At 35.9% G+C, this 12,109-nt stretch overlaps 3 protein-coding genes across 3 annotated transcripts; all 3 read left to right on the top strand.

Annotated features, from left to right (window-relative positions):
* Positions 1-103: 103 nt before the first annotated feature.
* Positions 104-565, top strand: LOC6638719. The gene is made up of 2 exons (XM_002062609.2): positions 104-136; positions 209-565. Exons 1-2 carry the CDS (start codon positions 128-130, stop codon positions 464-466), a joined length of 267 nt encoding a protein of 88 aa, XP_002062645.1. The 5' UTR covers positions 104-127; the 3' UTR covers positions 467-565.
* A 2,091-nt stretch (positions 566-2,656) lies between these two features.
* LOC6638720 (probable serine/threonine-protein kinase dyrk2) lies at positions 2,657-4,409 on the top strand. Its single transcript, XM_002062610.3, has one exon. The coding sequence runs from the start codon at positions 3,262-3,264 to the stop codon at positions 4,174-4,176; it is 915 nt and encodes a 304-aa protein (XP_002062646.1). The 5' UTR covers positions 2,657-3,261; the 3' UTR covers positions 4,177-4,409.
* A 2,080-nt stretch (positions 4,410-6,489) lies between these two features.
* On the top strand, positions 6,490-7,973 carry LOC6638671 (myb-like protein AA). Its single transcript, XM_002062611.3, has one exon. It carries the CDS (start codon positions 6,682-6,684, stop codon positions 7,558-7,560), a length of 879 nt encoding a protein of 292 aa, XP_002062647.1. The 5' UTR covers positions 6,490-6,681; the 3' UTR covers positions 7,561-7,973.
* Positions 7,974-12,109: the final 4,136 nt, after the last annotated feature.

Below are 12,109 nucleotides of genomic sequence, written 5' to 3'. Positions count from 1 at the left end.
AACTTGTCGACTACAAAAAAAGGGAGAAAAAAATAAAAATCATGCCTGCCTGCCTATAAAAGCTAGAGTTGAGTACCTTCGGAAATTCAGTTGAATGGCACAATCTCTAGGAGTTGGACAACTTACTATGAAGCTGGTGAGTGGTCTAAAGTTTGAACTAAGCGTACAGTTTTAAAGTTTTTGTTATCCTTTTTATCTAATTTTGTAGTTGATTTTTGCCTGTCTGCTTGGGCTTGCCTTAGGGCATGACGTATTTAGCTACTATACCCCTACTTACGACTATTACCCTGCTACGGCTGTTTCCTATGCCCACAGTACATCTATCCTGCCCTTAGCCTATTCTCGCCTAGTGACTGTTCCCGTATCCCAATCATCGCATGTCTATCACAGCGTGGAGACTCCCAATTCCTTTCAGCAACAGTATCGAGCGGACTATAAGCCTTTGACCTATGAGTATATCTACTAACGTTAAGGACACAGCTCGTCGAGAACCCATTATGCACTAGCAGCTCATAATAATCTTATACACATATGAAACATGAATAAAGTTTAACAGAAACTCTTACCCTAAGTGTCCCGTTATTATTGTCTTTCATTGACCCTGGATGGTTTTTAATTAACAACATCCCCTACTTCCAGCGGCTAGGTCACCTGCACTGTCTTGAACTCAAGGCAACCAGATTTAAACACAAAGGCCCTTATATTGCCTGACCATAACCCCCAGCTTCATTATTTAAGAGAGAGATATTCTTGAATAACTGAAAGAAAAAATGCAAAATTTAACACACATCTTTGTACACATTTATTTTTTTCTTGTCACAGCATTGCATTGTGTGTACAAATGGATGTAAAACAATTTCCAGAAAGCAGCATTGCTTTTCTCAGAATAAATTAAACACCACGCACCGTACGTCAGCGTCCAGTCGAATAGAAGCCCTAGCAATTGCGAACATCGCTTGTCACTGAAAGTGCAATGTGACGAATAATTTCTCCGCCTGACGTTTTTGACTCTTGCACTCTGCTTTCAAAACGTGACCACCGACTGGTCACATGGAGCAGCAGGTTCCCAAAGAAAGTGAATACATATTCAAAAATGTCCTAATGCAATCGCATAATTTAGTTCATATAAAATTGGTTTATAAACTCTTCAATTGATAATGACAATAACTGTATGTGTGTGTCTATCACACATCCTTTGCATTACACAAATTCTAGATTCTGGATTTAAATTTATTGTTTACAAGAGTGAAACGAGTCTCATGCTATCAATAATCAAACCAGTTTGAAAGTAAATTAATTCAAAAGTCATTGGTTTAAGTTTTAAAATCTAAAGAATGCAATATTCTTTTTTTGTGTGATAACCTTTTACGAGTGTCCGAAAACTAACCATAAACCTCTTACTACTGGATTTTGGCCTGCTGGACACAGGTTTAAAGTCAACTACTGCCAGTTGGAAAGAATAACTGGTTAAATTTTTGGTTAAGGTTTAATTATGTTCAACCAAGTAAAATTTCAATTAGGCAATCAATCTGAATCGGCACATAAAGGAATCTTAAACGCGATCTTAAGTCGTCTACCAATCCCCTAACATATATATAAAAGGCCCGCAGAAAGATAGAACAGAGCTTAAAGTATATCAGACACCTCCGTACAACGACGCTCCGACTACGACAATGACAAGAAAATGCGCAATTCTCTTTGGGTAGGTTAAATGAATATTATGCGGCGGTAACCAGCATCCGCAACCTTCTGTAGCTTCACAAAGCCCAGGGCCATACTACGGGAGACCATATAAACTATTCAAGCAATTGCTATGGCTATGCTGGCTACAGTCGTTATAGTTCACTTAATCTGAGCATAAGCGCCCTGCCGTTACCCCATATCTGATTTGAAACCAAAAAACCAACCATCAGGCAAATTGTGCAGAGAAAAATGTAGGAGTAGACCATTACAATGGCTTACTCAATAAACAGCAAATAAAAATTCAACTACCATGTTTTACTTTGAGCACGCATTGGTAAGCTATTGAGGGGCCACAGGTGGCAAAGTAAAGCAGGCACGTGACATTTTCTTATGTAAAAATTTAACTTTGTGTGATTTTGTAAGGCCTTTTAGTTTCAAAATGCCATCTTTTTATAGTTCGTATTGTCCTTGATCTTTTGTCTTAAGCGGGGGAAAGACGTATGTATTAGAAACGTATCTGCCAACTTAACTAGCAAAGCAATGCATATGTATAGCAGGATTCAGACGGACGAAGTGAAATACGGACTGATAAGCTATATGAACTCGTCATATCGTGCTGATCAATAATATGTGTATATAGGTATACGTAATATATTTGGAGATTTTTTCTGTCCATGTGTTACATACTTCTGATCAAAATTACCATACCATTTTTGTTCAAGGGTATACATTAGCATGTATGCACATGCCGCGTAGAGCAATCTCAAATTCAACCATTTTTAATAAAAAAAAGTTTATTTGTTTGAGTAAATAACAAATTAGTCCTGCAAAGTAATAAAAGTCCTGATAAATTATATGCATTTGACACCGTCGAAGTTTCTGATTCATAAGTTATAGTCACACTTGAATATAAGCCGAGAGTCTTAGCTGGCAGCGCCTTAGTTATAAATTTTCAATAATTTTAATTGTTCCTATATTATAAATAAATATATTAAAAATTATTTTTGTTCTTGATTTTTGCTGGCTGCTAAGCAAAGACTTGCTTGCATACAAAAGACGCTGAGAAATGACGTGCACGGATCACGTTCTCAATCATGCACAATAAAAACTCAAAAGTGCAGCAAACGTAAAAGGTTTTCTCTGTTAAAAAAGGAAAAATCACAAGTCACGTTGATTGGAAAAGACCAAAGGGAGGGACGTTTGTGTTTGGAATCAACAGGTCAAAAGTACAAAAAAGTACGCAAAACTTCGGCTACAGGCAAAGAAAACATGCTCGTTTAAAATAAGCACATTTGCCAAAGGTGTGTTTCGTTCAACAGCAATATGGGCACTGATTAAAGTTGACGTCGCTGGTAAAGGAAACTTGGCTTCGGATGAGGATTCGAACCAACTTCGTTTGCCGCAGCTAGGCGAAGGTTGACAAGACAAAGCTCTCACGACATTGACAGCAAGAGGTATAAAAGCAGCACCAACTACGCCTGCCAGGCATAGTCTCTGACTAGACGTCGCGCAAATATAATAGTAGCGGAATCGTCGAAATAAAACACTTGTTTTTCACGTGAAACAAATAAAGTGCGAATGGATAGTCTATCCCCAAATAATTGCTCGAAATCGTGCTCAACTGGCAGTTCAGCGGCCAGTTCCTCCGTAGATTTGGATGGCGGCAAGCAGGCAAAGTCATCGTCTTCGTCGTCCTGTTCGCGTGGCCAAAAGCTTTCCAGATCCCGCAGTCTACTGCAGTTGCTGAGCAAGCATTTGGGACGCCATTTCCAGCACCATCATCACCATAATGACACGGTCTACAGTAGCCAAGATGACATACGCAGCAGTTCTACAGATAGCTTCAGCTTAAGTTATGAAAGAGGAAGTTCTGGCTCACCAGCAGAGGGTATTAATGGTGGATCCAGTTTGGATTTGGCCTCATCGACTTCCGCATATTCGCGATACTCTCCCGGCCTGGATTACTATACTTCAAACACAGACAATAATACTCATGTTTATGTGGAGTCTGTGTATCAACGTCCAGGTAGTGCACTGGAGCACTACGATGAGGATTGCAACAGTAGCAGCAGCAGCAGCAGTGACGAGGCAGATGAGAATCGAAATGACAGTAAGCCGCGCTCGAGCCTGAGAGCTGGCTTACACTTGAGTCGCATTTCCATCTCCTCTTCGGTTAGTCGTATGCTCCAGCATTTTTCATCCTCAAACACTACAACAGCTTCACTGCGCTCGCTTTCCTGTAGCAGTACACCTCTTCATCGGCGGCAAATTGCAAAAAAATCACTGACTCCCCATAACAGCAACTCCAGTAACTCCTCTAACAATTCCACTTCTTCATCGTCATCATCATCGTCATCTAAGAAGGGAAAAAAGCAGCAGAGCATATTGCGACCTCCAGTTCAATACGTATACATGAAGGGCATGTCGGGGCTATATTCACGTGTACCCAGCTATGCGGCCTGCTGTCCTTACACCCTGCATCATATGTACTAAAAAACCAAAAACATTAAGTAATTGCTGCAAAAAGACAAAAGATCGCCGTTAGGTGAAAAGGCTATTTAAATTAGGGTTTAGTGATGATCGAGTAGTGCCTAAAATTGGAGGGAGTAAAGAATTAAATAATTTGAAAATGGTTAGAAAATGCAGCGAAACATATTTTATAAATGTGTGAAACAACGCCCAATAAGTGTACCTATATAATTCTAATAAATGTGCGTCAAAATACACCTGTTTAAGAATTAACATCGTCAAGATAATAAAATTATCTGAAGTCTACCTTAGAGAAGCCTTCATTTGGCATATTTATTATAATAAATAATTCTTCCCTTCACATATCTCTGTAAGGTTATACGTATGTAGCTCAAACTTTGAGTTAATATTTTTTTTTACGCACTTTTTAAATTAGTATTTTTGGTCCCTCCCTTTAAAGAAAAACGAATTTATACAACTGGAAAAGTTGAAAAAAAAAAATTTCAACAAAGTAAAATTTTTTTTTTAATTCTAACGGAAAACATTTACGAAAATATCATTGACGAAAATATCTAGAGAAAATGATTAGCTTCTAAGAAAATTTAAGTAAATGTATGTATATGTACTTAAACAATACCATAAATTTTTAGATCTATTAAATTACCTTAAACTAATAAATAAGAATAGCTGTCAATAATCAAAAAATCAAAGCCTTTTTTAATTTTATTCTGACAAGGTTCTTGTATGGCCAATTTAAATTGTAACGGTAAGTAAAAGCTCCGCAATCGTTTCAGTACGATGTTAACAACGCAAAAGCTTCCCGAAAATGAGCCGAATGTTTTGCAGGATTTTCTTTCTCTTCTTCTGTTTGATGGGGAGAAATGGAAGAACTGTGCCAGTGTGCGTTTATTCAGGCGAAGGACTCGACCTTATACCTTTGACATACTCCATATCATGTAGGATATTATACAATGACGTTATTCGCCGAAGTCAATTGCTTTGGAAAGTGGCAAAAATTTTTGATGATACCTGTTTTAACATAATAAAAAGTAAAAGGTAAAAGTTGCTCTTCCAGTGTGTACTGCATGTTCTGTATCTCTGATTCATGTGAAAATAATGGTCAACTATAGCACAAAGGTCTATATTTTCGCTAATAAGCAGACTAATAGTCAATCGGATAGCTAATCAAATTTATAAAGTTTTATGCCTTTTTATTATATCTTAATACTGGAAAAAACAATGTAGTTTTTAATCTGAAATTTGGACCGAGCATCCTTATAGAAGCTATATAATGCAATTGTCTTGCAGTAACGAAAGCCCAAATTAATATATTGCAGCAATATAAAAAGCTATTTCACTTAAAATAAAAGTTCAATATCCTTACTACTGATTTAATGATTGATTTTCAATCATTATTTGAATCCATTAAACAGTTTTATTATGCCAAATGAGTTAATGCTTTGACGCACAGCGTTTGGCAAGTCAACATTGTTTATTATCTTTACTCGGTGACTATCTAAAGTCTACGACAGAATAATAAGATTTAACGCTTTTGCACTCTTTAACGTCAGGCCATCTTAAATGGAAACAATTGCGACTCTAATTAGAGAATAAACAATGGGGAATGAGAAGCAATCGCCCACGACTTTTATTATGTGCCTTCTGTTAAACAAAGAACCTTATTAGGTCCCAAATTGGCAAGTGAATTTCTGTATATTTATTTATATCACATTTAAGTCAAATTTAGGCCTTATTCAAAATAAGTAAAAACAATTTCAGGGAAGAAGAATAAAACTATTTTTGACAGCTTCCTTCATTTTTAGGATCTCTTCATTTTTTAAAAAGGATGATGCGCGTAAAAGAATATAGTAAAATGTATCTCATAATATACAAAAATATTTAAGAAGCGAAACTTATTTGTAGAAGTTACTTGAAGGAATTAGGGACTTTAAAATGGCTCGCATTATTTAATTTGTTTGATTATAATACAGCAAAAAAAATTTGTATATGCAAAATATTTGGTTGACAATATTCATAGGTATGCAAACGTTTTCCTTTAAAAACTGTTTACCAGAAAGGGAAATGAATCAAAATTTAACTGTACTGTACCAATAAAAAAAGTCGTTGCCTACACCTGGGGACCAAAAGTAAAAGCAACAATTAATTTTAAATCGACCCATATATGTGTGTAACTTACATAATCTGAGAAAACATGTTTTTGTATCCTGTTTCGATTATTTAAATAAAAAGACAAGGAGAGATTAAAAAAAAAGAGAGAAGAGAAAAGCAAAAAGAGAGAGCCTCCGTAACATTGCAGACCGACTAAAAGTTGTCGCTTTGCAGACAAATCCGGTGGAGTCTATAAAAGCAAGAGGCTTTTCATATGCCGACTCAAACGCAAAAGGACAACGGGCCTGGTCGGTTCCACGAAGCCGACAGTCGGCTAAAGCAGCACAAGCAGAATACTGAAAACAATTAAAGAAAAAACCGGCAATAACAAAGCAAAACAAAGCCACACCACACCACACCATGAGTGCACCTCACGTATGCTTTGCTGATGATTTGCAGGCCAAAAAACCAAACATAACCAAATTGAAGACTTCTAGCAATGGCAGCTTAAACAACAACAATAATAACGCCAACTCCAACGCCAATTTAAAGCTAGAAGCTTCGTCCCAGAGTTCTCCAGGCAGCAGCTTAAGTGTTTCACCAACTCCACGCTTCGAACGGAACATGGGATTCTTTCAGCATCTGAGTCGACGCTTTGGGTTGAGGTCATCGGATGACCTGAATCAGGCCGATGACGTTGTTGCCGCTGCATCTGCACAGGAAGAAGATACACACAGTTCATCAACCGATTCATGCTCCTCCACTGGGCGTGTCAACGGGCATCATCATCAACAACAAATATCGTTGAGCATGTCTTGCGCCTCAAGTGAAACTAGTAGCACATTGGACATGGAAGAGCGCGAGATGGATCACCCCATTAAACAGACCAAACCTGCAACCTTAGGTCAGTCTGGCTTTTCTCGGTTGCATCGCCGATCCACGTCCTCACTGCGTCGTGCCTTTGAAAGTCTTTCGTTAACTTCACGCTCGTTATCCTGCAGCGGACATTCACCACCGCCTCCAATAGGCAGCACCTCTCTTGCCTCTGTGTCAACTGCCATGCCGTTAAAATCGGCTCTTAAATCCGCTTCTAATGTGGAGCTGAACAAACATCAGCAAAGGCATCAGGCTGGCATTCCTACTTCATCCTCAACATCAAAGTGCAAGGTAAAGGTAAAGCCTCAGCCTCAACGTATTCTACGTCAACCTGTATCCTATACATATCTAAAGGGCATGTCTGGTTTGCCCACTCAGCGGGTGCCACGCAGTTCTGTCTGCTGTCAATATGCAAGGCGTTAAAAGAAAACTTTACCTTACGTTTACAACTCACTTTCCTGGCGCATTCATAAATGTATATAACCAATAGGTAATTCTTTGACATTCTCGATAAATTACCGTATTCAAACAGCTAACCAATACATTTATAGTCGTTTTTTGGCTGTAAGGTTACATCCAGAAAAATTCTTTAAAAGTTTAATTGCACATTCACTTCAAAATCTGTGATAAAAAAGAAGGCAACACAATAAGAGAATTATACAAAATCCTTCGCTTTTTTTCTTCACTCGTTGTCCCGCCCTTCTTACCATAACGAGCGCCAAATATATGAAGATATCAATAACCATTTTGTAAGATTTGATTAATAACTTTTGCACTTTGAGAAATTATAATACCAGTAGAATTTGTAGTTGAAATTATCATAGAAATAGTGCGTAGCTACTATACTTATAGAAAAAACATTTTTTTCTCGATTCATACATACTCCATTCATATAACAAAAAGAGACTGTAGGTAAAAAATGACATATTTTCGAATTTGTGCCTTTCAACAAAGTCAAAACCAGATATTATATTTATTAAAAATGAAACAAAAAAAATTAAACAAATATGTTTAAATTTATAAGAATGTTACGTTTTTAAATGGGGATGCTAAAAAACTGAACATAATTTTTTTTTTTTTCATTAGTACCCCTCTGAATGGGATCAAAAGTTAAAGTGTTTTGCTTGACATTTAATTACATATATGTTCCACGTAAGAAAAATTTCAATAACAGATAAGCAAAAAATTATTAAGTAAGTTCACTCATGAATCATTTTATGTCAGATTGCTTATGTAGTACAGCACTTTAATGAAAAAATACTATACCTATACATCATAGAAATATAACAAAAAATGTAAGCCAAAGCAATAAAGTTGACAGGACACATACAAATACAAAAAAATTATAACGGAATGAAAACTAGAAAACTATCTACCAAAAAGCTTCCAAAATATTTAATGAATTATGTAACCATCATATAAAAGTTAAACAATAAAAATCATTTACACCAATATTAGCAAATGAATTTACTATACTAGGAAAAATTGGGTCAACGATTAAATTACAATTTTTTTCAACAGCCCTAAAAGGAAAATCTATAACAGCTTAAAGAATATCACTTATTACGTATTTGAAAATATTTGGTTCTTAAGAGTATATTTATTTGCATCATCACATTTTGGTGACTAAATTATTAAGTTATCATTCGTTTTGGGAGATTCTTTAAAATTTTTGAGCGAACAATAACTAAATCTGTCAACTCAATCATTTTAATTTAAAAACCTTATATTTAACCGATTTATCGTTATACAAATTTAGTCACGGCTCAGTAGCAACCACACACTTCATTAATATCCCTTCCATATGAGTTGGCAGACAAAACACAAGTATCAAAAATAGCCAAGAAGAACTGCATATACATATATAGGGTTTTTTTCAGCAGATTGACAGGCAGGCAGACAGTTTGATTTGACAATTGATTGATTAGTGATGGCGCCGTACAATATTTTAAATTAATTGTGGGAAATAAATTCTACAAGGCAATACATATATAAATAAAATATAAGAAGTACTCAAATTGAATCGCAAAACTAATACAATTAGCAGACAATTATTAGGTAGAAAACTCTAAGTAGCCGTAAAATGATTCCCTACCATGGCTGTGGCTTTTTGTAAAGCCATTGCAATAGCTTGTCTTTCCCTTCACAAAGGCCTGAACAGTCACGCATTCGACTTCCAGGAGCTTTGAGCCTTGCTGTTATCCTTGTGTTGATTTGTTATATCACGAAGCACACATGACCGCATGACGTGACCGAAAATGCTGATGAAAAATGTCTGAATCTAAATATTCAACTTTTCCTCGTTGTTGTTTTTCTTTTTTGTTAGAAAGCATCCCGAAACTACGCATTTTTGTGTGTCTGTGAGTTACTGTGTTTGGTGTGTGACGCTAAAAATATCCTTTGACCTAATTCTTGGTGACAGGCAACAAATGTAAAAGCATTTCTCAGGGACCAAATAAAAGGAGGCAATTGGCACATATATTCACTCATATATGTACACTCATTTATATGTGTATAATTTTCCAACTGTAAATATTGGTTGATGGTGCAGGCAATTTTTGCCTGTTCTACATACATACATATGTATGTATTTGTCGTTTTACGCAAGTACATATGTATGTATAAGCGCAGGTCACGTAGTTCCTTTATTAAAGCGTCCTAGGCGCTTTCAGCCTTCGATTTCGTTGTTGTTGGGCGGTCGCTGAGTGCTGCTCAGTGTAATTGCTATTTTTAAACTTTCAATTAAGAATTTCCATTCTATTTTTGAGTCGTATTCTATTTCTATTATGCCCTAAAAATACTATTGATAGAATTAGCTAATTTCTTTTAAATTAAATGTTTAAGTATGAAACGGAATGGGCAAGGGAAGATTATTAAGTATTGTATTAATGTTTCTGTTCAGCATTAATGGCTAAGCGCTGGTATCGGAAGTTTGAAAAACAGAGAAGGGGACATTTGCGATTCCATAAAGTACATATACATACATATATACACATACATATGTGCATACAAATGTATGTACATTCATTATTTTCTAGTTTTTTTTGACACAGTTCAGTGGCCGTTCCTAAGGGTGTAAAATTATGAAAATTAGTATTTTTAAGCACATTCCAAGACTCCCATTCAATATTTTCTTTAATGTTGTTTACGTTCTCCACTGCCAAGTAACTTATCATCGTCATAAAGTTTTTTATTTTTTTGCTTGCTTACACAGGTTTTCTTTTCTTATCTTTGTTGTTGCCGTCGTCTAATGGCCCTCTTATAAGCGTATAATTTCATTTTTGAGAAAATAGAGGGACGACTGCCAAACAGTAATGGTTGGAGCAATTAATACAAATTTGAAGTTTTTTCGCAAAACTGTTGGTTTTGTTATATTGTGTTGTCTATTTTTAGGCGCAATTAATTAAGTGCTTATTAAGGGAAGAACTGAAAACACTTAACGAACAAATGAGCCAAGTGACCTGACTTTGTCGTGCATATGAAAATATTCACTTATGCTAATTTGGGTTCTTACTCAAATACCAGACAACCACAATATGAGAACTCGTTAGATTATTCAAATACATACATAGTTCCAGTATGTACATATGCATGTATGTATGTATATTACTTCTTTATTGTTAAGAAAGAGAATGTATTGGCCCTTAAAAGTAGCCAAAAGGAATATCAAGAAGTTACTTCAATATTGGATAACTTTTGAGTTATTTGTAACTGTAATAGATAGGTAGGTACATTATACATGTGTAATAGAAATTTCGCAACTTGTACTTAACAAAGCACGTATTTATCCTCAAAGCCAAATCAAAATTACATAAGTAACTAGGTAATTATTCCAGGGGGAAAAATTCTAAAATAGAATAAGCTATCGGACCGACTTAGGTATATCATACACCAGAATCAAGTCAAAGGGCCAAATTTATATGTAAATAATTTCGACCACTACCTTTTATTATTTATTCTGCTAGTGAAAACGTCTACACGAATTTAATTATATTACTTGACCCCATGGGTGTATGGTATAAAAAGAAAAATGAGCCTTAAAATTACTCCGATCTCAACAAATAATTATATTTGTTGTTTGCGGATTCCCCATGGCATTCAAATATTTATAAGAACTAACCCAAATCACTATAAAACCTGACACATAAGTAAGCTCAGCGAGAGTAGTCAACAGTACAAACATCAAACAAAAGCAGCACCTGCGCACATACAAAATAAAAAGGGAAACATATTTTTTAGCTGCTTTGCCACTTTTCTATTTTATTAATCACACAAAACAAATAAATGCAAAAACAACACATGATTACCTATGCAGAAATGTTTAAATCCTTTAGGTTGCGAAGCCAATTAAGAGAACAGAGTACGGCGTACCTCCGGCTTTCATTCACAAAAATCGGGTGTTGACATGCAGTTGCCTTTGTAGTTGCCGGTCGAAGGTCAACGCCTGCAGTGAAGGACAAAAACTGATATCGATGGTGACGTACCGTATCCTGAATCATCCTTGAGCGTCGGATATTTTACGTCATTCCGAAGCGAGTAAATGCGTTAATGGCCTTCGTCCGGAAAATGTAGTGAGTGCTTCTGGTCCGTGAAAGGATTTTATTTTCATTCATAATTGCTGTGAACCCAATGCTATTCGCTTCCTGCGATGGCCTCGACCTATTTTCCTGCTTATGCCCACGGGAAACCTCATACAGTTTATGGTTTGTTACATTATGCTCATGATTTTATCATATATACGTTGCCATTTGCCATTTAATTCAATTATAGGCCTAAGGTTTCAAACCCACTGGAGAGGAATATTAGAAGGTTAAATCCACTTGAGGCTAAATCAAAAGATTTTTTTCCAAAGACTTTAATAACTATTTGATACATCAATAATGTTTCACCTCGAAAATCAGCGTGTTTTAATTTCTTTGTTTTGCAATTGATCAGGTAGACCCAACACTCTGAATTTTTAAAATTGGTACAT

Source organism: Drosophila willistoni (assembly GCF_018902025.1).
Source record: "Drosophila willistoni isolate 14030-0811.24 chromosome XR unlocalized genomic scaffold, UCI_dwil_1.1 Seg144, whole genome shotgun sequence".
Classification (NCBI taxonomy): Eukaryota; Metazoa; Arthropoda; class Insecta; order Diptera; family Drosophilidae; genus Drosophila; species Drosophila willistoni.
This window is presented reverse-complemented; position numbering and strand designations above follow the sequence as displayed.

Excerpts from the sequence above, each read along its gene's own strand:
- LOC6638671 (XM_002062611.3), top strand. The coding sequence starts at position 6,682 with ATGAGTGCACCTCACGTATGCTTTGCTGATGATTTGCAGGCCAAAAAA.
- LOC6638720 (XM_002062610.3), top strand. The coding sequence starts at position 3,262 with ATGGATAGTCTATCCCCAAATAATTGCTCGAAATCGTGCTCAACTGGC.